The 25,047-nt window shown below is 37.3% G+C and overlaps 3 protein-coding genes across 4 annotated transcripts; 2 read left to right on the top strand and 1 right to left on the bottom strand.

Annotated features, from left to right (window-relative positions):
• Nucleotides 1–2,425: 2,425 nt before the first annotated feature.
• On the top strand, nucleotides 2,426–5,439 carry LOC106172923 (uncharacterized). 2 transcript variants are annotated; one of them, XM_013553850.2, is made up of 4 exons: nucleotides 2,426–3,009; nucleotides 3,611–3,751; nucleotides 4,095–4,431; nucleotides 4,760–5,439. In XM_013553850.2, exons 2-4 carry the CDS (start codon nucleotides 3,681–3,683, stop codon nucleotides 5,327–5,329), a joined length of 978 nt encoding a protein of 325 aa, XP_013409304.2. In that variant the 5' UTR covers nucleotides 2,426–3,009; nucleotides 3,611–3,680; the 3' UTR covers nucleotides 5,330–5,439. The 2 variants fall into 2 exon arrangements, with proteins under 2 accessions (XP_013409304.2, XP_086875446.1); XM_087019320.1 differs by lacking the exon at nucleotides 2,426–3,009 and having other exon boundaries at nucleotides 3,496–3,751.
• A 2,783-nt stretch (nucleotides 5,440–8,222) lies between these two features.
• On the bottom strand, nucleotides 8,223–10,767 carry LOC106172922 (uncharacterized). Its single transcript, XM_013553849.3, has 4 exons — nucleotides 10,286–10,767; nucleotides 9,982–10,103; nucleotides 9,336–9,509; nucleotides 8,223–8,971 (listed from the first exon to the last, which is right to left on the bottom strand). The coding sequence occupies exons 1-4, from the start codon at nucleotides 10,552–10,554 to the stop codon at nucleotides 8,691–8,693; spliced, it is 846 nt and encodes a 281-aa protein (XP_013409303.2). The 5' UTR covers nucleotides 10,555–10,767; the 3' UTR covers nucleotides 8,223–8,690.
• Nucleotides 10,768–13,778: 3,011 nt separating this feature from the next.
• On the top strand, nucleotides 13,779–15,540 carry LOC147760132 (uncharacterized). Its single transcript, XM_086994050.1, has 2 exons — nucleotides 13,779–14,536; nucleotides 14,755–15,540. The coding sequence occupies exons 1-2, from the start codon at nucleotides 14,090–14,092 to the stop codon at nucleotides 15,076–15,078; spliced, it is 771 nt and encodes a 256-aa protein (XP_086850176.1). The 5' UTR covers nucleotides 13,779–14,089; the 3' UTR covers nucleotides 15,079–15,540.
• Nucleotides 15,541–25,047: the final 9,507 nt, after the last annotated feature.

A 25,047-nucleotide genomic window follows, 5' to 3' on the forward strand; every position in this document is an offset into this window, starting at 1 on the left:
ACAAGCAAAAGCCCAAAATCCTTAATTTAGATGATAAGGAGAGTGTGACTCTTGGGAAGGAATTTTCTCGATTGGTTGTAAAACGTGGTGCGCTCTACAGGAAAACTGAAATTAAAGGTGAGCAAATTTTCCAATTAGTACTACCCAAATCTTTTAGAGAAAAAGCACTGCACGGCGTTCACAACGACATGGGCCACCTAGGAAAAGACAGAGGACAAGCCTTACTAAGAGAGAGATTCTACTGGCCAGGTATGTGCAATGATCTTGAGCAGTGGATATCTTCGTGCGACAGATGTGTAAAAAGGAAATCCTCAACAAACGTCAGAGCGCCCCTGGTGAATATTGAGACATTTCAACCACTCGAACTGGTATGTATGGATTATCTTACCTTAGAAATGTCTAAAGGTGGTTTTCAACACATACTAGTCATTACCGACCATTTTACTAAGTATGCAATTGCCATTCCTACTAAAAATCAGACAGCAAAAACAACTGCATAAGCTTTCATGAACGGATTTGTTTATCACTATGGTTTCCCGCAAAGGTTACATAGTGATCAGGGTGCAAATTTCGAAAGTAGTTTGATAGAAGAAATGTGCAAATTGTGTGGCATAGAGAAATCCAGAACCACAAGTTACCATCCTATGGGGAATGGAATTACCGAGAGATTCAACAGAACTCTGCTTGATATGCTAGGTACGTTAGAGATTGATGAAAAGAGTGATTGGAAATCGCATGTTACTTCTCTTGTTCATGCGTACAACTGTACTGTGCATGACACAACTGGGTTTTCCCCCTACTGTCTCATGTTTGGGAGATCACCAAGACTAGCTGTGGATGTGGTGTTCGGTTTAGTATCAGGTCAGTACTCGGATACTAATCAATCTGTATATATTACTAACTTAAAAAAGCGTCTACAAAAATCATACGAGCTGGCAACGAGAAAAACAAGACAGGCACAAGAACATCAAAAGGTACAGTATGATAAACGATTAAGAGGATCCGTTTTGGAAGTTGGGGATAGGGTACTTGTAAAAATAGTGGCATACAAAGGTAAGCACAAAATTGCAGATAAATGGGAAAACGAACCATACATTGTTTTAGCTCAACCAAATAATGAAATCCCTGTGTATGTTGTACAGAAAGAAAATAAAAGAAATGAAAAACGTGTGTTACACAGAAACTTATTACTTCCACTTTCTGAGCTTCCTATTTCAAATGCAAAAAGACCCGTACCTAGAAAAAAAACTTCCAAGCAAGACACAAATATAACGGTAGATGCAGACTGTTCATCAAAGTCTGATGCAGAAAGTGGAGACAGTACAAGTGATGGTGAAGATATAGTTTTTCCTCTCCTCGAGGAGGGAGAAGGTAATGAAGCAGATGACGTGCGCGAAATATCTTCAGAGAGCAGCGAAGCTAGTGATGTTCAAATGCCAGGGCATATCGTTGTTGAACGACCAACTCCTGCTCCACGGAGAAGTACTAGAATAAGAAAACAACCAGCATGGATGACCTCTGGAGAATTTGTAAATTACACACAAATTGCTGAGTCAGAAGAAAAGACTGACTGGAAAACTAAGGTTAACATATTGAGAGACTTAGTGAATGACGGAACTTTTAGTTAACATAAAAGCACAATTTGTGAAGAAATAATTAACTAATAAAGGATAATTGAAAATGAAATAAATTTTGAAATATATTTTGTGTTATTCAGTTATTCAGTGTGGTGTTATTGACGTGTGTGTGTGTGCATGTCGGGACGACATTTCACTGGAGGGGGGGAGAGTGTAACTATGTATAAATGTGCACTCGTCTCGAGTTGTCTTGTCTTGTGACTTGCTGTGCTTCTGACGCCCCCTAATTGGTGTTTTGTCTATGTTCCTTTGTCTATGTTCCTTTGTTCTGTCTTCCCGCGTCTTTGTCATGTGACGTCTCGTTATAAAAGGCATTGGCGCCGGATTTTCAAACAGTGCTGGAGTTGCTGTGCGTCTGTCTGTATGTGGTAAGTTGGGGATAGTCTAGTAAATTCTAGTTCAGTTTAGTATCTGCTTTTCTATCTTGTCTTTTACGTGCCCAACTCTATTGCATTATGCTATACTACAGCATTTTCTACGATCTAGTTTTCAGACCAAGCCACCTATTTGTGTAACCAGCACTCTTTCTAAAACACCCTTGAAAAACATCAGGGTAAGCCGTTATAAGCCTTAGTAATTTGTATCAAATGTATTATTTCTTTATCAAAGAGGTAAACGAAGAACTATAGAAATGTAAGTGTTTAATAGTTACAGGAAATGCATATTTATTATTTGTTGTATATTATTTTATCTAATTATATGTCACCGTTCATTACAGGGTGAAAATTTTAGGTACAATAAATATATTTTAAACCATACGAGAGTCCGCCTGTTACATACATGTGGCAGCTTCTTATTTACATACGTGAACATGTGGCTGCTACTTATTTACATACTAATTGTTGTGCAATATTAACAGGTGATATGCATCTGTCTCAAGCATAGGCCTACCTATGGGCCTTTACAGAAAATAATATTTTAGGCTTCGTTCACATGCAATGTCTATTTTCTAAATTCTATTTTCTATTTTCGGTATGTCTTATGATCACGCTCTGTGCCCTGAATATCCCGATGCGTTATTACTGGCAGCGCGAGCCAGTTACTTATACGAAGCTGTAATTAATTCTCGGCTGTGCTCGGAGGAGATTCTGATACCTTGACGCATGCGCAGTAGGAAGTTAGCAAGTTATGGCGACCGCGATTGCTTTGAAAAATGTGTTTGTCGATTTTGTGCAACAACAAGACGAAGAAGATGAAGAAGCTATACACACGACAGATACGAGTGCAACCGTCATGATCCGATGGCAAGCGATGCGGCAACGGAGGATGAGATTTTATAGAATGCGAGCTAGGAGGCGAAAACAGTTGATGCTGCTTTTGTTGTTGTCTGTGCTGATCGCTCACCTGAGAGGACTATATGGTCTCGGGAAAGGTAATGTTTGCTATTCTTATCAACAGGGAATGTTTCAACAGTGTGACATTTTCCTCGTGTTCGTTTCCTTACACGACTTCACGACTATTTTACGGCGATTTCAATGTATTATGGACCCCAAATTCTGAAATCCAGATGAGGTGAATCGTCAGGTCAGGTATAACTCCCCCCCCCCCCCACACACACACACAAAAAAAAAAGTTTGATAAATATAAAGTGTGTGAAACGGTAACTAAAGGCGAATATATACATGTGTACACCTAGCTAAGGTAAATGTATTTATTTATAATAATAATTTATTGAGCACTAAAATGTTTCAGTACATTTTGCAGGCCCTGTAAACTACTAGTGTTATACATACATGTAATATATATATATATATATATATATATATATATATATATATATATATATATATATATATATATATTTATGAAACCATTATATTAACATTGTTCATATGCAAGAAGAATTTTGTTATAGAAAAGTCTCAACAATAAACAAGGGAATTTTATTCAAGCCTGATTGCTTTTTATACTAGAAATGTATGCATAATGCATTTTTTTTTTGTATTTAATGTTATGTAGTTTTATTGTTTTAGGTCAAGCCATTGGTGGGAGAGAATCGTTAATGAAACATTTGATGATAGGGACTGGCAAGAAAGTTTCAGAATGAGGCGGGAGACGTTTGAATATCTGGTCAATGAATTAGCCCTGCACTTACCAACACCTGGGATGTGGAGGTAGGTTATGATCTTACGGGACACTGATATTTTAATTCCTATCGGTAAGAAAGAAACATGTAATAAATAATTGTATAGATAATAAAACTGCCAACATACCATTGTAGCTTTTCATTATAAGCATCTTCTATGCTTGAATATGAAACAGAATTTAGTGGTTTAGTTTTTATGTTTGTCAGCATTTTTTCCACTGAGCAAAAGATAGCTGTTGCATGGTTACTATAAGAATGCTTCTGTGTTTGATCCTGTCATAAAATATTGAATTGCAGGATTTTAGGGTGTTTTAGTTATAGAAATTATGTGGAATGTTTCTTGTGTTTAATATTTGGTGTTTAAATTTCAGATCGATTTCTATGCGACGACGTGTGGCTGTTACCCTGTGGATTCTGGCACACGGCACAGACTACAGGACAGTGGGGCATCTGTTTGGGCTGGGCCGCTCAACAGTGTGCATGATATTCAGACACACGGTGGTGGCTTTGGCAACACACATTGCTCCCCTGTACATACAAATGCCTACGGGGGAGAGGCTCGATGCCATTGTGAGGGGGTTTGAGGAAACATGGGGGATGCCTCAATGTGTAGGGGCCATGGATGGGACGCATATTCCAATTGTGGCACCATTGGAGCACAAGGGAGATTATTACAATAGGAAGGGATTTTATTCCCTTGTTGCTCAGGTAAAAAATAGACTTGTGATAGCTAGCAATAACAATATTGTTTTAGCAATACTTAGAAATAGAACATTAAATTAATAGTAATAAAAGTGAGACTATTATATTAGTATTTTAATTTTCTGTTTACTAAGTGTAGAATTTCCTAAATAAAGTTATTAAAGTCTCACATCTAACTACCCCCCCCCCCCCAAAATTTTTTTCATAAGCTGACTAAAAATGATTAATTTGGGGATAAGAAACTTTCTGACCTTGCTGTATCCTTCCTTCAGTTTAAAGTGAAAATATTTTTTACTCATTACGTGGCATGAGCTTGATATTTTATCCATTTTAGGTTGTGTGTGACCATGAGACCAGAGTTTTGGATGTCGTTGTGGGGTGGCCCGGCAGTGTCCATGATGCCAGGGTTTTCGCAAATTCAAATGTCTACAGGAAGGCAGAAGAGGGGAGGCTGTTCCCAATGGATGATCAAGATGTAAGAAACATTGAAGGAATAGATGTCCCATTGTTTATTTTGGGAGATTCTGCCTACCCGCTGAAGCCCTACCTAATGAGGCCCTTCCCAGATAATGGACACCTAAATAGGATGCATACTAATTATAATTATAGACATTCTCGGGCAAGGATGCCCATCGAATGTTGTTTTGGGAGGACAAAAAAGAAGTGGAACATTCTCCAATATCGTATTGATTTTGACACTGAATTTGTTTCGCATCTTTTAATGGCATGTTTTGCTTTACATAACATTTCTTTAGTTCACAAACATGAAATGAATTTTGAGTTTATTTTGCAAGTGGAGCAGGACCGTGAACACAGAGGGTATCATCCACCGCCTAGAGAGGAGAGGGCACGGTTTCGAGGAAAAGATATAAGGGAATCGTTAATGGGGTTTTTCAATAGATAGACTTTCTTCCTCCATTTAAGGATAGTAGTTCTGTTTTTGAATAGTTTGAATTACCTGACCTAAAAACAAAAATTGGCTACAGAAAATAATAAACTTATTCATTACTTTCATTGTCTCTTGTATTTTTAAGACTGTGGTATATGCAGATAATGTGTGCATTTACCAAAAGTAACAATGGGGTATTACGTTATTTTGTTTACCATGGGCATATTCTCAATTTTGGATTAATTTGTTATCAACCACAGCCTACTCTCCACCCATTATAAGGGTTAAAATGCAGTAATTTATAGGACATTTACAATTTGTTGGATTACACCCTAGGTTCAAGATGCAGGCATTGCAAGCTCAATTTTTATTTCTTCTTTAACTTGCTGCAGATTCGAAAGTGCACAGCGCAAAACAGCAATGACGCTCAAGGTATCACAAAGCATTGGCTAAAATTTGGTGATATTAAAGGTACATACGAACCGAGCATCGGTGGAAAGTGGATTCCCAATAACACATGTAAACCACTTCTACTAGATTCTTATATGACTCAAATAAATTTGACATGCCAAGGGATAAACTGAATAGATCACTCGATCAGCCATAAAAGACCTTTAGACTGCTCCTTTCTTTAAATTTATGGTTGTAAATTTAACCTAATTCTGTGACCTACTTTCCTGCCCCATTGACATACAGCTTAGAATGCCAGCAGAAAAATCTGTTCAAACATCATTTTGGGGTAAAATTAAACAATGCCTTTTGGTAATTCTCTTAGTTATACTACTTGAAACTATATGCTGGCATTTGGTTGGTTTTTGTGACAAAAAATTGACTTTGTATGCATCTTTAAAAAAACAGGTGTCAAGGAATTGTACTTTCTGTACAAAATGGCAATCCTGATTTGTGAAGTTTAAGTAACAAAAAGGACAATGTTTTTTTGGATAGATAGCAAGGCATGGGTTTAAGATAAGGACTAACAAGTCCAGGGAAACTACCCTGAGGTTATTCTTTTCTTACTTTCCTGACCTCTGTTACTAAAATTATAAATTAACCTCTTACTCTGGTAAAATATGGAATGTGAATTCTACAGATACAAAGATCAACATATAAGCGGTATCCAGCTGTGGTAAATGTATTTATGTAGTCCTTGAAAGTAAGCATCTTTTTCAGATGCCCCTCACTCAATTTAAGGTACCCTCCCCTTTACCAAAAAATAAATGAAATTCTACATGAAAGTAAGACCTCTTTTAAAACACAAAAAGAGCAATGAAGTGATTTTTACTACGAAAAAAGAAAATGTAGAAAAGTACAGTCCACTTATTCTATGCAACACGGCTATAACACAGAAAAAATTCCACAAACACCTTGGGTTTATTCTTGATCATAAACTTGACTGTTCCGAGCATATTACATATACTTTAAGCAAGGCCCAAAGTGCACTAAATCCTTTAAAATCGCTTTCTAAAACTCTACGATCTAAGCATCTTAACATACTTTACAATGCGTACATTTCGCCTTTGCTTGATTATTGCGATGTTCTCTATAGCACCGCGTCTCTACATAACCTATCAAAGCTATCCTCCCTCCAGTATCAAGCTGGCCTTAATATACTGGGGGCCCTTCCTGGCTCAAATCGCTGTAAAGTACTGAAACAGCTGAACTGGGTTTCACTAGAGGAACGTCGAAGAAACCACGCGAAAAAAAATCATGTTCAATATCCACAATCAACTAGCACCTTCCTATGTCTCTACCTATTTCATCCCGTTTAGAAATAAATCCATGCTACCTCTACGCACAACATCTAAAAGAGACTACATAATTCCCTCTAAATTCACATACAAAGGTCCTGGACACTTTTTGATGACAAGCTGGGATGAACTAAACACCACTCAAAAAAATCTTCCTTCTGCATCCTCCCTTAAGTATAACCTTAGAAATGAAACCTTCCCAGCAACAATGTCCACCACCCATCTGAAGCTTCCGAGACAAAATGAAAAAATCCTAAATAAGGCCCGAGTCGATTTGTTATTTAGAGCCCAACTATATGACCACAACTGGACAGCTATGGCTTCTCCCAACTGTTTATGTGGGAAACCCGAAACCATCCGGCATTTTTTCTTTCAATGCCCACTGAAACAGAGGAAATATCGTGATCTCTACGAATCTGTTGAAGATATACTTGGTGTAACTTATGCATATTTCAGAACCCAACTAGATAAGATATTCCTCTTCCTACATGGCCATAAAACACTAACATCTGGACAAAACGACAAGATTTTCGAAATAGTGTCAGATTTCTTAATCAAAAATGTCTGAATCTTCTTCCATTTCTGTTCTGGCGCCTACCACTCTCTCCTGATGGCCCATTGCCCCCCCCCCCCCATAATTACCTTTCCCCCATGCCCTGTCCCTCACTCCCCTCTAATGCCACTCATGTCCTCGTCACTGTCTTTTTCTTGAATATTATTATTATTATTATTATTATTAAATTTCAAAGGTGAGCATATAATGCCTAGGCGAATTGCCACCTTTATTTATACTGTATCAATATTTAATCCTCTTGAGAATAAAGATGTTAAAAAAAAAAAAACAGAAAGAAAATTGTCCCTATTTCTCTAGTCATGGATCTTTATCACCCACCCAAAATGAAATTATCTTCGAAACTGTTGCAAATTTTCTTCTCGAAAACTTTGTCATCACTTAATAGGTACTATCTCTTTTCTTCTTCTTTCTTTCTGTACTTAATTTGTGCTCCATAATATTTGTATATATGTATCCATTTGTTTTATTTATTTACTTATTTAATTTTGTGGAGAGCATATAATGCTTCCAGCGCCTTGCCTCCATTTCTTTTTTTTTTTTTTTTTTTTGAATAAACGTTGTTAAAAAAAGTAAACAAAGCAACCCGTTGTAACCATTTGCCATTTATTGGTTTTAATAAACAATAAATTTGAACATTAGATATGTGTGTGCTCATTGATCGACAGATTGATAAATTGCCATTGTGAAGTTTAACATAGTGACTACTCAGGATCTGTAATGAGTAGACACACAATTGTTTTACTGTCCAAGGAAGAACAAATTATTTTTAAAAGCATGTTTTGTTTCGAGTAGAAGCCTGATCATACCTTTAATTTATAATATCAATTCGACTTTAAATGGCACTTGCCAAAAGTTTTTTCATTGCAATCGAGGATATAGTTAGTCGTTTTTGTACCAACAATAATTTACCTTTTGTTTCTACAACCTTGTAAATGGTTCACACTTTGAAGTGGAATCATGTGATCTTCCTAACAAGGAAAGGATACTCTCATTGTAATCATGCAATCTTGCAAGAATGTGTCCTTATCTTATAAAACTTTTGTGGAATGGCCGTTTAATTTTTAATTTGCATAAGAAGACGCATCATTTCAAGCTGGTGCTGTCTTTCTCTTTCCTTCTCGTCTCGTCGTTCCTGTCGTTGCCTCTCCTCTCTCTCTCGATCCATTGCCCGTTGACGGTCTTCTCTATCAAACATTTTCATCTGCATTTCCTGTTCTGCCTTCAGTCTTTTTTCTTCAAACTCAAGAGCTGAAGCGCGTTCTTTTCTCATTTCGTCCACCATCGACTCCCACAATTCGCTTAAGGTTTCCCCAGTTGATCTTCGCTTTCTGGTGCCTGGAAAGAAATAATCGCAGATATAGTGTATAGCAAAATCAAGATTTAATATAAACCTTAAAGTTCAACAATGGGACAGGTCACGGCTGACTGTTCAGAGGGACTTTTTCCTATTCATCCTTTAATGCACAACATATAATTCACAAAAGAAGTGTAACATCAATTTCATAAATTATCATGTATACTGGTTAGTGGTAGGTACATTTCAATAATCTAATCTGCTAGACCAGCTCATTAATAATATTATAAACACAGTAAGAAAAAACACATATGTCACCAGGATCTTTCAAATATGAATGCAAACCAACAACTTTGTGCTTCAGTTTAAAATAGCCTTTTGAGAAAAAAACATATTTAAACATACCAGTACCACCTCTTCTCAGAGGAATAAAGCTGTCAGCGCTACTCGTTGAGCTGAAGCTGGCACTCCTTTGGCGTTCACTAGGAGACCCCATTGGTTCCACAGCGTCATCCAGCTCTTCCTCCTCGTCAATATTTTCATCACCATCCTCAATAATATCATCATGGGAGTTCTCATCTGTAATACAATAAAAAATATACCTGTTTCATATAGTTTTTTCAATCAATATTGTCTTATTAAAAAAGGTGTACTAAAGTTATATGTAAAAAACAGGCAAGAGCGGAAATAAAATGTAAACAAATGACCTTATTTAAATGCCCTCTAGAAGAAAAACAACTTTTCCAAACATAACCGTTACCATATAAGAATGAGCTTTAATAATCATCTGTGTTCAGGCAAAGTGGAAAATGGCTTTTTTTGTTGTAATAAATATCAAAAGGAGTAGTACTATCAAGATGACAGATTGTATCACTTTCTAAAAGTGGCATGTTTGCAGAATGCCAGGAGCAAGCTACTGGAAGAAAAAGGTAATTATACTTAATTGTTTGTTTGTGGATGCCAGGTAGATGGGTCCACAAACAAAGGACATTACAACAGTGACACCCCAAATCTTCTCATTCACCTGGCTTGTCAATTTTTAATGGCTTACCTGTGGCTTGGGTGCTTGTACTTGTATCTAGCAAGTTGCGGGGCATTTGCAATGGGCGATTTCCAAGTATTTTGTCTAGTTCATCAAAATGCTTGCACGTTTTGTGGCCCCTACCACTACGACTGAAAAAAAATATAAGGAAAGAATCACGTGAAGATATAATGAACACATGGATATTGGTAATCAACAGTAACATCACCTGAGAGACGAATCACAAGATAGGCCTACCCTATGAAAAATAAGGTGAACGAAGTCGAAAATCTGACAGTGTAATTGATAATTGCAAAATTCAAAAGAAACTCTCTTGTTGTTGTCTTTGACTTTTTTGTAGTTCCCCTTTAACTTTCTGATTCTGTTCTGGCAAGCCTGGCCTGTACGGTCAACACCGTAATCCTTTCTCAGCCGCTCCGCAATCTTTCTGAGTACCTGAACATTAGTGAAACGCACACTCGCAAAATGTGTTTGCAAATCTTCCTCCCCCCAGATGTTGATTAGAGCGATAGTCTCAGCATCTGTCCAATTTTCCACACCCTTTGACCTTCCTCCAAATTGTTTTGCACTACCACTAGCCATATTACGCGTCTGTATGATTGAGTCGTCACAAGTAAACTGATGAACTCCACAACTTAGAGATACTACTGCGCATGCGTCAAGGTATCGGAATCTCCTCCGAGCACAGCCGAGAATTAATTACAGCTTCGTATAAGTAACTGGCTCGCGCTGCCAGTAATTACGCCGCGGGATACTCAGGGCACAGAGCGTGATCATAAGACATACCGAAAATAGAAAATAGAATTTAGAAAATAGACATTGCATGTGAACGAAGCCCAAATGTATACAGGACAGACGCAAATTAGATAATAACATGTTGATTAACTATGACTACACAATGTGGAATTTATGCAGGATTCCACACGCCTTCCCCTCTTTATAAAAAATAATGGTACATTATTTTAAAATGACATCAACATGAACAACCTGTATTCCCAGAATATAAAAATCCTTTTAATTAGACCCATTTAAACAGTTGTGCCAAACTTTAAATTTAATCTGCAATACTTGATCTGTAAACATGAATCCTACAAAACAAATTTTACCTTTTCATGAGGATTAAAATCAAACAACATATTGAAACTAGATACTCTCACAACGACCACAACAATGAAATAATGATAATTATTATGATAATAACGCCGTTTAAAATGGTACAAATTATACCCCATTCCATCCTTATAAATTTTATATAGGATACTTCATATAATTATATTTTATCAAATATATGTATTCAATTATTGTTACATCCCAATAATCATTTGGTTTTAAACAAATTACACTTATAAACTTATATACATATTAATGAATGCTCCACTTATAACACGTCATATACAATACTCTGGAATGATACGCAGATCTTCAACAGATTTTGTTTTTCATTCTGTTAGGGTGTCCAGTTCACCCAACCTCTGCCGGGAAGACCTGGCAGAGTAACCGGATTAGTCGCCGGACTACTCGACTCTTCTTCTGTAATATACACTTTTTCGCTGATTTAAAAATTTCGGTATCCGGACTGTTTCGGGGTCTTGTGGTGTGGGTGTGGCAGTCTTTTCTGAGCATAACTTGCAGATCCTTTCTTCAGGGGGTATTGATTTTGGTTTTCGGTCTGCCTCTTTGGATTTCTAAGTCATGTGCCCCTGTTCTAAATTTTGCCAAATTTTGCTTTTCATGTTTTGGTATAGGTGCTGTTGTGTACGCTTCCCTTTCATAATTTGTTTTAAATAATCGATATATACGTAGTATGCTGTTTTCTCGCTCTATTTCTTTGAGAAACAAAAAGGTATATTGACTTTCCAGTGCATTTTTTACTTCTGCTTTCGAGGGGGTATTAGTCTGTATTTTCATTAGATTTTGAGTAATGTATTTAATATTTCGCTTGACCAATTTTTTACCTGTGTATCATGTTTTGTTTCATATTCATACATTTTTTTTCTTTTTTTTTTGCAGTGCGCTGCTTTGGCATTTCAGAAAATCTTTGCAAGTAGGATGTAGCATGACCAATTATGTCATGTGTAATTGGGAATCTGCCTAGTTCTGCTTTAGCTGCTATATTACTGGCATTGCGCCTCACACCTAAAATGTATTTGCAATAGTTATTTTGTACTACTTCGAATGGCAAAGTATTCATGTATTTTAGAGATTTTATGCTTTTAGATGCGATTGATGGTCCCCAGATTTCGCATCCGTACATAAGTATGGGTTTTATAAGGGCATCGAAGAGTTTTAAGTGTGTCTGGGTCATATTGTGGGTGGTGGACTGTAAAGCCTGCTTAACTGCGAAAACCGCCTTCATGGCTTTACCTTTCAGATCATCAAGTGCGCTTTTGAATGATCCATTCGATTTGAATTTTATCCCTAAATAATTATATTCATGTGTTATTTCTATTGTTTGATGGTCTATTGTGAAATTCATGTTTGGTTTTTTGCCTGACTTACTAAATACCATTACTTTCGTTTTGTTGGTATTGACTTTGAGTTTCCATTTTTTGCAGTAGTCCCCCAAATTGTCAAGACTTTTTTGTAGGCCCTTTGTAGATTTAGATAGAATAACGAGGTCATCAGCATATAAAAGGTGACTGATTGTAGTGTTGGCATTAACTTTTACGGGATCACATGTGCCATTGAATATTTTTTCATATCATCTATGTATATATTAAAAAGCATTGGACTCAAGCTGTCACCTTGCCTTATTCCTATATCTGTCTTAAAGTAGTTTGTGCGTCTTTGGCCAATTTTGACGCACAGCTCTGTAGTTTGATACATGTAATGTCCAATATCTTGACACAAAACACCTTTGTAATGTCCAATATCTTTTATTAAACTTTGACACTTTGTCGTCCATCCATTAGATCATGTCCGCATATCAAAACATAAACCGCCTTGCACTATCTTCTATTTTATGGTTCTATTCCGCAACATAAAAATGTTTCCTGTTTGCATATATTAAAAGTCTTATCAAGATCATCAATCACAGAACTGAAAAGTACATGTATCGCCGTTATCTTTCATTTACTAACTTCTATCCGTTCCTTTCTATCCGTCTGTAATGTCCAGTATCTTGACAGAATCCCTTATGAATAGCTTTGATCATCTGTTGTAATGTCCAAAACACCTTATGAATGCCTTTGATTGTCCGTGGTATTGTCCAAAACACCTTATAAATACTTTTGAATACGTTTAGACTAGTTTAAACTTGTACATGCATAACCTCGTGGTCTTGTGGCAGCCATACTTTTTTTGTTTGCGACCTTGACCTTGTTACGTCAGCAAACGACCTATATTTAGACTTAACACTGATCTATGCTGCATATACCACTGAACCACCAATTATGCAAGGGATTTGGGTGTTTACGAAACTGTATCAATAAATTTGCTCTGGTATTTTGAAACTACTTTCTCCTTTTCTTTTCTGACAAGTTGTTCAAGATTTATCTTCCTCCTCTTTTCCTGTTCTATGATTTTACTACATAACTAGACTTAACAATACATGTGTTTTATTGTTCTATAAAAGTTTCCTCCTATTTTTTGTTTTAATACTTTGAGGAATAGACCTTCAATCCACACGCTATCAAATGCTTTTTTAAGATCCATAAAACATGCATATAACTTATTATTCTTATTGATGAATTGGTTAATAAGGCTGTTTAGAATGAACATATTGTCTGAGGTTCTATATGTAGGCGGAACCCTGCTTGTTCTTTAGAAAGACATTCACATTCTTCGATATAGGAGAGAAGCCTGGGGCCAATTCCATAAAAACATTCTAACTTAGCATGATACTAGGCCTTAGAATGATTCTAAATCCCTAGTTGTATACTTGTTAGCAATCAACTAATTTCTATTCCATAAAACCAAACTAAGAATCATTCTTACTAGTTGCTTGCTAAGATTTGGCTAGAATGGTGTATTCAAAGGAAAACCACAAAACCACAGGGTCAATTACGCCAAACAAAAGGCAGTGACAGTGAAAGTTGAGCTGATCGCAGGCTGAGGGAAGTACTGGTCAAGGCATTACCATGTATTCTATAAAAGCCCTATACAGAAAGGGGTCAAAATGGCAACTTCAGGGAAGAGACAACGAAAGCCCAATTATTCGACACAAGAAAATCTCTTTATAGCAGAATGCTATGAAGAATTTAAGGACATATTAGATAGTCAACACAAGGATGCTAACACCAATGCTAGGAAAAATAAAGCTTGGGAAAGCATACTTAGTCAGCACAAGGCAAGGTTTCCCAATGTGTCAAGATCTTTGGAAGACTTGAAGACAAAACTCTCCAAACTAAAAATGGAATCTCGCGCAAAGCTTACTGAGCAGAAGAAGTCACAAAAAAAGACTGGTGGTGGAAAGCCAACAGCCGATCCTTCCCCTGCTCAGCAAAAGATCCTTGATCTTTGTGAAGAAACCCCGGGGTTCAAAGGACTGGAGGGAGTGGTATCACCAGCATGCAGCTCAACTGCTGCAGCATCGGTTCCACTGGACAGTTCAGGTAAGAGCATAACAATAATTTTATTTTGAGCCCTCATTCATTTTACAGTTAGTTTTACCATAGAGGCCTATACATGTACCTGCAAGTGCATGTGACAGTTTGGTACTTAAAGAAAAAAAAACTAGGTAAACTTTTACAAAGTGCAAAATGTGATTTTTCTTTTCTTTACACTGGCTATATATTATAATGAGTATTACTTGGAATGGTTTTCAGGCACTACTAAATTGAGAATGCTTTAAATTTGGACTGTATCTTTTACATTGTAGAATCAGGAGATGATGATAGAGGCCTTTCTAACGCAACTATAGTGCCGGCAGTTCATGCAACAGTGTCATCTGGCAGTTCTGAAACTCGACCAAGCAAGGTTCTAAGGAATGCTGCATATGAAGATTTGATTAACATTGAGAGAGCAAATGCACTAATTAAGCAAGAGGATCTTAAGTTAAAACAAAAGAAATTGAAATTGGAAATTGAACTTTTGGAACGTAAACTTAATGCAAGCACACATAAAGATGACACTGACCATTCATCACCAGTGTATTTCAGTTTGTAAGCAATATCATTTATCCACTGTCTGTAAAATAATTCTAAATGTAAATGGTAGGACATTCGCATAAAACATTAAATCTCCTGTCAAAACTTAAATCCAATGTTATTTCTTATTTCATTCTCTCAAGCAAGAATAAAGTTTAGAATCTATTTTGTATGAACAATGCACGTGGTCTGTGTCCATTTAAATGTCCGGTGTATTCCTCCAAATCTGGTTGCGGCCGCCCTGGTTCGATATCCTCAACCCGTGGTTCATTTCTATCAACTCGGAGGTGCGGGTAGAAATGAATTAGAATGATACTAGTGATTTAGAAGAGACCCAGACCTACTCTAACTTTAGCATGAAACTTAGAACTATACTAGGCTTAGAATGGTTTTATGGAATAGAGTTAGTAGGTAACTAGAGGTAGAATGAAGTTTAGCAACCAACTAGGGCTTAGAATGGTTTTATGGAATTGGCCCCTGGTATTTAGAATTGAAGTGAAAAGTTTTCCTAAACAGCTGCTTATACAAATTCCTCTGTAGTTTTGTGGGTTCAAGGGATCTCCAGACTTCAGCAGTGGCTTTATCATACCTTTATTCCAAAGAGAGGGGAATTTACCACTACCTAGGATTAGGTTGAATAGTTTAGCCAGTGATTTAGCTATGAATGCGGCAGACGTTTTTAGCATTTCATTAGAGATTGTATCTTCTCCGCATGATTTTCTTATTTTCAGAGCTTTGATAGCTGATTTAATTTCCTTGATGGTTATGGGGTAGTCCAACTTTTTGTATTATTTTTCTTGGTCTAAGTGTTTTTCTAGGTTCGCTAGACTTTCGTGTAAGTTCTGATCATTTTGAGAGTTCTGACTCTCACCTAATTTTTTAAAGTAGTTGTACCAAGTATTGGGCTCAATGTATTCCGATGAGTCACTTTTCATTTGCCCCTTCAGTTGCCCTTCAGTTGCCCCGAAAGAGGCCATGAAACGTCATGTCTTGCAATTTTACACCTCCTTTTCTTGAAGAGTTTCTCGTGCGCGTCGACTACGGTAAGCACGCCAAGCTAAGACGTTAGATTCTTTGTGAAACACTCCTTGTCGACTTCAGCTAAGTCGACCTAACTAGGCCACCCAGCTCTAGCTAGTCGACTACGGATTTAAGGTTCTTTGTGAAACGGGGGCCTGGTCGAACCACGGTTGTTTCATTTTGTGTTTGGATTTTTTGTTACCATGTGAACGCCTTCTTTTGAGTGCCCGGTTTGCTGTTGATTCCATTATGTTTGTGAACTCATTCACTGCATCATTTACTCCCGATTCGTTATTAGCAAAGGAGGTGCATTCGTAATCTATAATTTTTTGTGTTATTCCTGCACTTATGAAAACCTCTTCAAAGGCTACTTTGTCTTTATCCCATATAAACTTGCTTTTAATATTTGTAGTTTCATGTTGTTGTGTTTTTTCACCTTGTGTTGTTTTCATTTCAAGAATGCATTCCAGTAAACAATGGTCTGAGATATAGTCAATGGGGTTTACACAGAAATTTTTGATTGATTTGAATAGGTCTGAACCAACCACCATGTAGTCTACCACACTTTTCCCATTATTACTCTGACATGTATAGTATCCGAGGGTATCTCCCTGCTTTCTACCATTTAAGATACGTAACTGTGCAGAGATGCATAGGTTGACCAGTGAGTAGCCAAAAGGGTTAATTTTGTGGTCTAGATTATTTCTGATCTTCACTCTTTTATCACAGGTATAAGTGTCTGGAAGTGGCACTCTGTTTACTTCATCATTCTCTATGTAATCTTTCATATTGTGGGTACGGCTGTTAAAGTCACCAGCTAACATAATATCTCCCTTCTGGCTATATAGAGCGATTTCCTTTTCTAACACATCATAAGTGCTCTGTTCAATTGTTCCACTTGTACTATTCTGTGGTTTTATATAAACAAAACAAACAAAAATATCTCTTTCAAAGCCGAAAAACTCTCTTGTTAGCCGTACCCATAAGAGATCTTCACTACTACTATCTACTCTTGTGATACCTTGCTTAAGAACTTTTCTGTAGTATACTACTATGCCACCTGAAGGTCTACCTTTCAGTTTTTTCTTATTTCGAATTTGGTGAAAATGTACATAATCACTTCCGGGGAAATTGACATTTGATCTAATGCTACTCCAGGTCTCTACAAGACCCACTATATCGTATTTAGAGAGTGTATTTACAAAGTAAGTGTCCATAAGTTTTTCGCTAAGGCCATGAACATTTCTCATTCCTATTCTAAGGTTTTGAGACATACTACTGAAATATTGGATGCTTAAGAGCTTCTAGTATTTTAACTGTCTTACGTCTATGCAAGCTTTCTAGATTCAACTGTATCATTTTCAGTCCCTTAGACTGGATTGTTTACTGCGTTTATACCATTTTTCACACTATAGGTATTGATTGCATTTAAAATCAACTTTGATCCATCGAAACAAATTCCATTGACGTAATAACTATAATTGTTTGAACTCAGTAATCTAGTATTGCATTTGATCTATTTGGATGTAACTCTATCAACTAATAACAAACAACAGCTTAATAACTACATTGCTTTACAATTACTTAACTGTCTACAGTGACTTACCACAGCCCATCTTCTTCGGCTTCTCTATTGAATGCTTTTTGAGAGGCTTAATTATGTATATGATACCAGTATGTTATATATTGAGATTCATCGTTACTGAGAGATCTCAGTTTTACTTTATCTTTTAAAGTCCATCTGAATCGTTCAATAGTTTATGTAGTTCATATTTTAGCTAATGTAGCTTAGTAGATTCCTTAGCGTTTCTATTATGAAAGTGTTATTGTCACTATCGCGTACCGGTGTATTTGGCTGCTGCAATGTATGTCCATCTCTGTTGTTAGTGATCTGTTGTCTATGGGGCACCTCTCTTTCACTGTGGCCGTAGTGGTTCCTATTTTGGTTGGAATGAGAATATATGTGGAGGTTTCTGCTGTCATTTTGCCATCTTTCCAAATGTAGCATTTTCAGTTCACTTCCTACGCGACGTTGGTGCTGCTGGATGTCACGTGGATAAGATAACACTTTGCTGTTGCGTTGTCCTCTGGGCTGGTATAAGTGGGAGATGTAGGTGCTGTTTGGATGCATGATGCCTGAAGCCATCTTTATGTTACGTGCAAGAGTGATAACTCCAGGCCGGGCGAGGTGTATTCCATCTGCAGTAAAAAGATCTCTTCTGCCTATTATGTTCTGATTCATCATGAAGTGGACTCCTGGCAAGGAGTGGCAGAAGTCCTGAATGATGGCATTTGCCTGTAGTGCATTCGCGTTGAACTGTTCATTTCCCCAACGGGGGAGAATATCACTGACAATTATTTTTGTTTCTGGGTATTGTTGTCTTATGTGGTTGACTAGTACTCTTAGTTCCTCTGCCACCTCCTGCGGTGGTTGGCCTGCGCTGATATTGTTAGAGCCTATGATGACTGTGATAGTTCTGGGGTGTCCGAAATGATTTTCTGTCATTATTTTTTTGGCATCTGAATTTTTTTTCCATTTAATATGTAGCAACGGCTGTTTGTCTTTGGGAAGAGTTTTTCTGCTTGGAGATCTTTCCCAATAGAACTAGACATGACGACATTGTCTATATTCCATTAGTTGTTGTGATGCCTGTCCAGGTTGCGATAGCCTTGATTCCAGCTGCTTTTGTTTTGCCTGTGTGTTTGATAGGATCCCACGATGTGATGTGTGTTGCCTGGGTTAGTTGGCTGTGAGTTCCAGTTTCTATTCTGTTGCGTGTCATTGATATGGCGTTGGGAATGATCTATGCATGATTGGTCTGCAGTAGAGGGTAGAGGATTCCCGTTGCGTGCGGCCATTAGACATCGTGCTAGTAGCCTTGTGCCTCTCCTATTCAGATGAATTCCGTCTACCTGGTAGTGGTTGGAGGAGTGTATTACTTCGTTTACCGGAATGAAATGTATCTTTTCCTGGTTTGCTAGTTCTGTGCTGACAGTGTCGTTGTATTCTTTTGCTTTCCTGTTGAAGTTTTGGTTGTGTTGCCGATTAAATATCCCTGCCAAGTATATTTCACAATCTGGATATTTTCTTTCCGTTGTGTCTCGTAGGTGGTGTAGTTCCGAGATAATTTCTTCTACACTCTGATGGTTGATATTGTTGGTCCCTAGAATGAAAGTCAGCGATTCTGGGCTTCCTAGGTCTGATTTGCAAATGTAGTCATGTGCATCTGCAATAGTTTTTCCTCTTAAAATTTTCACATGCGATCTGTCCATTCTTTTGCCATCAAGGAGTTTTCCTATTGAGTCTGTCACTATAAAATGTTTATTTTGTGTTGGTTGGGTGTTTCTTTGTACATCTCGCTGTCTTTGGGTACTTTCACTCGAATCTGGGCTGCCTGAGGATTGAGCGTTTACTGTCGTTTCTCCCTGGTGTTGCAGCATTGGATGGAATGAAGGTGTGTTATTTTGTGCATTAGCTGTATGCTCTTGACTGTGGTGTACTCTCGCATGTCTCTTTATATTCCTGGCTGATTCTTCGTGGTTTTCTCTTTGATGATGATCCTCAAAGATTGTGTCTCTAGTTTGTAAGATTTCGTCTTCTCCCAGTCCACTGAGAGCTTGGAATGTGTTTGAGCAGGGTACGTTGATCTTAAACAATCTATTTTGCTCTTTGTTCTCAGAGGAATCTACCTGTACTGTCGCCTGTTTATCTCCCACCTCCATTAATTGCTCTAATTGTATTGGGTTACTGTCCTTTGTTTGTGTATTGGGCACAGGGAAGGGATGCACGTAGGATTGTTTAACTGCTGTCTGTTTATTTTGGCTATCAATTGACTGCTTTTGGTTAGGTTGTCCTGGGGTGCTTGGTTTTAATTGTTTGACTGTGGTGTGGCCTTTGTCTGAGTTTCGGCTAACTGGGGTGTTTGGTGATAGGTACTTCACACTTGTGTTTCCAGTGGAGTGGTGTCTACCTTGATTTTGGTCTGTTGGTGTGCTTGGGGCTAATTGCTTAATTGCTGTATCCTCTGTATAGTGGGCATTTCCTGTGTCTTGCTGGGGGCTTGTTATTGTAGTAGCTGGTTTGACACCTCTAGTGTTGTTCCCAACTTGTTTAGCTTTCATGAGTTTGTCAGTATGGAGCTGTTGAGTCTCAATATTCTTTTCCATACTTGCTATGCTTTTCTCAATGGCTGTGAGTCTTTGTTCTATGTTAACAATTCTGGAGAGTGGAAACTGGGAAGCTTGGAATATAACCTCACAGTTTTCAGCTTCTATGTTTTGTAGTCTATCTCTGATGATCCCCATTTCCCGTTGCAGTTTATTGATAGAGGCTTGTGCTCCTCCTTTAAATGCTGTCACTGCTACATATACTTTGGATGTGTTTGATTTTCCTCGTAGTTTTGGTTTGGTAGCATCTGCCGGGGAGGGGGTGCCGTCATTGCAACTTTCACTGATGCTTTCATTGTTGTGATTTTCTGTGTCTATCCCATAATCTTCAGCAATCGAGGCCTCTAGCTCCCTTGCTTGTTCTCCACAGATTTGGTTATTTACAAGTCTATTAATCACTGGGAAGTGTTATTTTACCTATAATAGGTACGCATTCCTTTGTATGTGGATCTTCTTCGTATTTCTGTAGAAAGTTAGTGATATGGGCCCAAGTTCTACGTTCCGTTTGTTTTCATTTGATGTTTCTTTGTAATTTACTTTAATTTGAATTCCGTTATTCCCTCTGTCTATTGTTTCAGCTTTGTAGAAATCTTTACATGTGGGTATCCAGATATCGATCCATTTTACTGAGCTCATGTGTATTACAGTACAAAGGGAATTGTGTTGGAATTTAACCGTCTTCAGATAAGGTCTCTCAAAGTCAGTGCCTTGTACGTGGTTGTGAAAGGCTTTGTTAACATGGATCAGTTCTTGTGAAGGCTCGTCTGTCCTTTCTAGAGGCTGACTTGATAATATTTGGCTAGTTTTCAGAATGTAGGCAGTAGTTAAGTCTTCTGAGGAGATTTCCTCGCTTACCTCCAATAGCTCAAGGAAGTCTAGGTCTTTATCTTCAGTGCTGTAGAGTGCCGCCATGTTGAATGGTCCTAGTTGGCTGAGCTGGAGTTTTTCTTTTTGCCTTTTGTGATCAATTCCTGAGAGAGTGTCCTCCTTATTTTATAGATATCTTCCTAGTGTGCTTATGCACCTGTTCACACCATTTTTTACCAGAAAGTGATCTTGGTGCGACGTAAGACAGAAAAAAACATTAGAGCTCTATCTAAGCCTGTACCATGCTGTCGGCCATCTTGATTTATCTTTGATATATTAGAACGATTAACGGTCACCCGCTGGCTCTTCCAACTCCCTTATTAATTAAAGATTGGTTGCACCACTGCACACGCTGATTCAATGCATAAGCACTACGTCCATCAGTGTAATAAACTTAAAGCAATAATAACTCTTCGTTTCGGCCAAAAAATGAATTTTCCTGGAGTAAACAACAATTTTCCCATACTTACCAATGGTTAATGAATCCATTTTTACATTCATAGTTAGTCCCTGGTTTTTTTCTAAAAAGTTTAGTTTTTTGTTAAAATCTCTTAAGAGATTTTAACAGAGTATAGACATCATTGGAGGTCACGTGGTCTAAAGACAAGTTCAGATATCAGAATAAAAGCTATAACTGCTGTTTTTGTGGTAAAACAGAATACATTATATTTCTATGAGTTATTCACAAGGTTTTTATTGTGAAATATAGATCTCATACGAAGAGTTATTATCCCTTTAAGATCTATTTAAACTGCCGCAGTCTAAATAGCGATCGTCTAAGGAATCTTTATTTATACACCTTTTTAACTGAAAAAATAAAAATTAAAAATACACTGACTGTGTATCATGATTTCAGTGAAATGATTTTTACTCCGTAGACACCTTAAAACGTATCCTATAAAATCCAGATTGTAAGCGCAAGTGTGATTAACAATTTCTATAGTACAAGCGACAAGATAAATGTTAGTCAGTTATATGTCCGCTAATCTCTGTTATAAAGGGGATGAATTCTAAGTTCTGTGCTCTGGATCCCATGCCAACATATATAGTAAAAAGTGTATTAGTGTGTTATCTCCAGTTCTCTTGAGATTAGTAAATCTGTCTTTCTCAACAGGTATCTTTCCATCAAACTGCAAAACTGCAATTGTTAGACCATTACTTAAAAAGCAAGGGCTGTGTAGAAATGTCCTGAAAAACTATAGACCAATATCAAATCTACCCTTTTTAGGTAAATTTCTTGAAAAAAATGGCATGTTCCCAACTAAGCAGCTATCTATCTGAAAATAAACTCTTTGGGAAATTCCAGTCTGCTTATAGAGAAGGCCACAGCACTGAGACAGCTCTACTTCGAGTCCACAACGACATAATGCTTGCCCTGGATAAACAAAGAGATGTCATTTTAGTTCTTCTAGACCTTTCAGCGGCTTTCGATACCATAGATCATAATATGCTTCTTCACAGGTTGCAGCATCGTTTTAGAGTGAATGGACTTGCACTTAGTTGGTTTACCTCTTACCTGAAAAACAGAACACAAAGGGTTTCAATAGAGTCGGTTTTATCTCAGTTAGTTAACTTGGAGTACGGTGTCCCACAAGGGTCTGTGTTAGGTCCGATCCTATTCACATTATACATGTTACCTGTAGAAGATATCATACTAAAGCATGGTCTGAACACTGTTATTTTTGCAGATGACACACAAGTATATATTACATGCAAGAGCAGCCAGTCTGCAACAATCACTTCTATGGAGACTTGTCTTGCAGAGATTCGAGAATGGATGAAAGTGAACATGTTGGCTTTAAATGATAGTAAGACTGAGTTGATGTGGTTTACATCAAGGTTCAAGGCAAATAGGAAAAATGCAGCAAATGCCAACATTTGCATAGGAGATGTTCTTATAAAACTATCTAGTTCTGTAAAAAGATCTGGGAGTTACCCTCGATGAAAATGGCACTATGGGCAAGCGTGTATCTGAAGTGTGTAAATCAGCATCTTATGCACTATGGCGCATTGGAAAAATAAGGAAAGTGTTAGATAACAAAACCACTGAAAAATTAGTACATGCATTTATATCACCAAGATTAGATTACTGCAATAGTCTCCTCTTTGGTATTTGTGACTATCAGATTAAAAAGTTACAAGTTATTCAAAACTCAGCTGCAAGACTAGTTTGTCAAATTAAGTACAATAGTACACACCTTATCACTCCCATTCTGAAAGAATTACACTGGCTGCCTGTGAAGCAGAGGATTTATTTTAAAGTACTTTGTATTATTTTTAAGGCGATCCATTCACAAGGACCATTATATTTATCTGATCTTATCTGTTTTAACTTACCACGGCGGTCCACACGCTTTAATACTGAAAATGATTTTATTTTAGAACATTCTGTTTTAAAGAAGGGGTGCCTAAAAAGTTATGGAGATCGTGCTTTTATAATCTACGCCCCAAAAGTGTGGAATGGTCTACCAAATTTTATTAGAAAAACAGAAGACTTTGACAATTTTAAATCTCTTTTAAAGACCCACATTTTTAATTCTGTCTATATCTCTTAGATTTTATTATAATATATATATGTTTTTTTAATAAGATTGATTTTTAGTAGTGTAAATTTTAAATGGTTTCCAATGAGAGTTTATGATTAAAATATTGATTTTAGTATATTAGCCATTATTGTAAGGCGCCTTGAGATAGAATGTACGGCGCCATATAAGAATCTTATTATATTATTATTATTATTATTAATTGACTTGCATTGCTGCAACCAGAGTTGCATTATTCAAGGCCGCGGCCAAACTTTTAATAATCAAACAGCATGGCCTTTGACCAAGTCTTATTCATTATAATTCATTGCAATTTTATGGAAATAATGATCATGCTTTAAATATAAACTTATATAAGCAATCTGTAATTGGACTGGGTTTAATAGATCAAATACAACTTTAAGGGATAAATCAGCAAAGAGAAATGAAATGATGAATAACAAAATATGATAAGCCCTCGGGGGAAGCTTCCTCAGGAGAGACGTTCTTATGATCGGGATGATCACGCCTTTAGACAGTATATACATGTAGCGCACTTAAGATAATAAAATTAAATTTTGAAAGGAATTAACAATATAAATCTTTCAGTTCCATTGAAATCTCATGTTCTTAAATGTCAGTCACAATCCAATAACGACCGTCACATAATACCAAGGCAGGACCCCTGCGGAAAAACGTTGTTCAGTCGCGAAGAAAGACGAACGAGATTACGCCTGTTGAAAGGCCGTGTAAAAGAAAAAGGGGTACTCCTGCGTGGAAAAACGTCATTCAGTCGCGCGTTGTAAAGGCCAGCTTGCACTGTTCCGACGTCATTCCGCGGAGGCTGAAAAATCGGAAAGATTTGTTTTTGTGCTGTGATGCATGAGGCAGTCTGGCAATGCTTTAAAGATTTCTGATGACGTTACTGCGGCCAGCACAAACCTCATCCAACGCCTAGGACAATTTGAAGACATCCAAAAATGCCTGGTATTTCAACGGGAGCGTGTATGGCCAACTTGTGAACAGCGAATCGAGAATAAGATTTGATATACACGATAATCTTGGCGATAAAATTAAAAGATCAGTCAGAAAATCTTAACTCTAAACAGCTAAAGACTGTCTAACATTTATTTAATTGATTTTCTTTAATGTTACTTTTTTTCGCTGGAAATTTAACCATGCATTTCTACAATTATAGATTAGAAAATTTACTCTTTTAAGAAGACGCAGAGGGACCATGAAGATTGCGTAAGACCAATGTGCTTGTGAGCAGGTCAGGTATTTGTAGGCACAGCAATTAGATCTCTCTCGTTACAAATAAATAGCGCTCAGCATATGTATGACATACGATTACCAACACATGCACGACTTGTGCTGAATAATAGAACACTCATCACCTTTATCTTCACGAC

The sequence above is a fragment of the Lingula anatina genome, chromosome 8, assembly GCF_051362555.1.
Source record: "Lingula anatina isolate TDL-2025a chromosome 8, LinAna3.0, whole genome shotgun sequence".
NCBI classification, from domain to species: Eukaryota; Metazoa; Brachiopoda; class Lingulata; order Lingulida; family Lingulidae; genus Lingula; species Lingula anatina.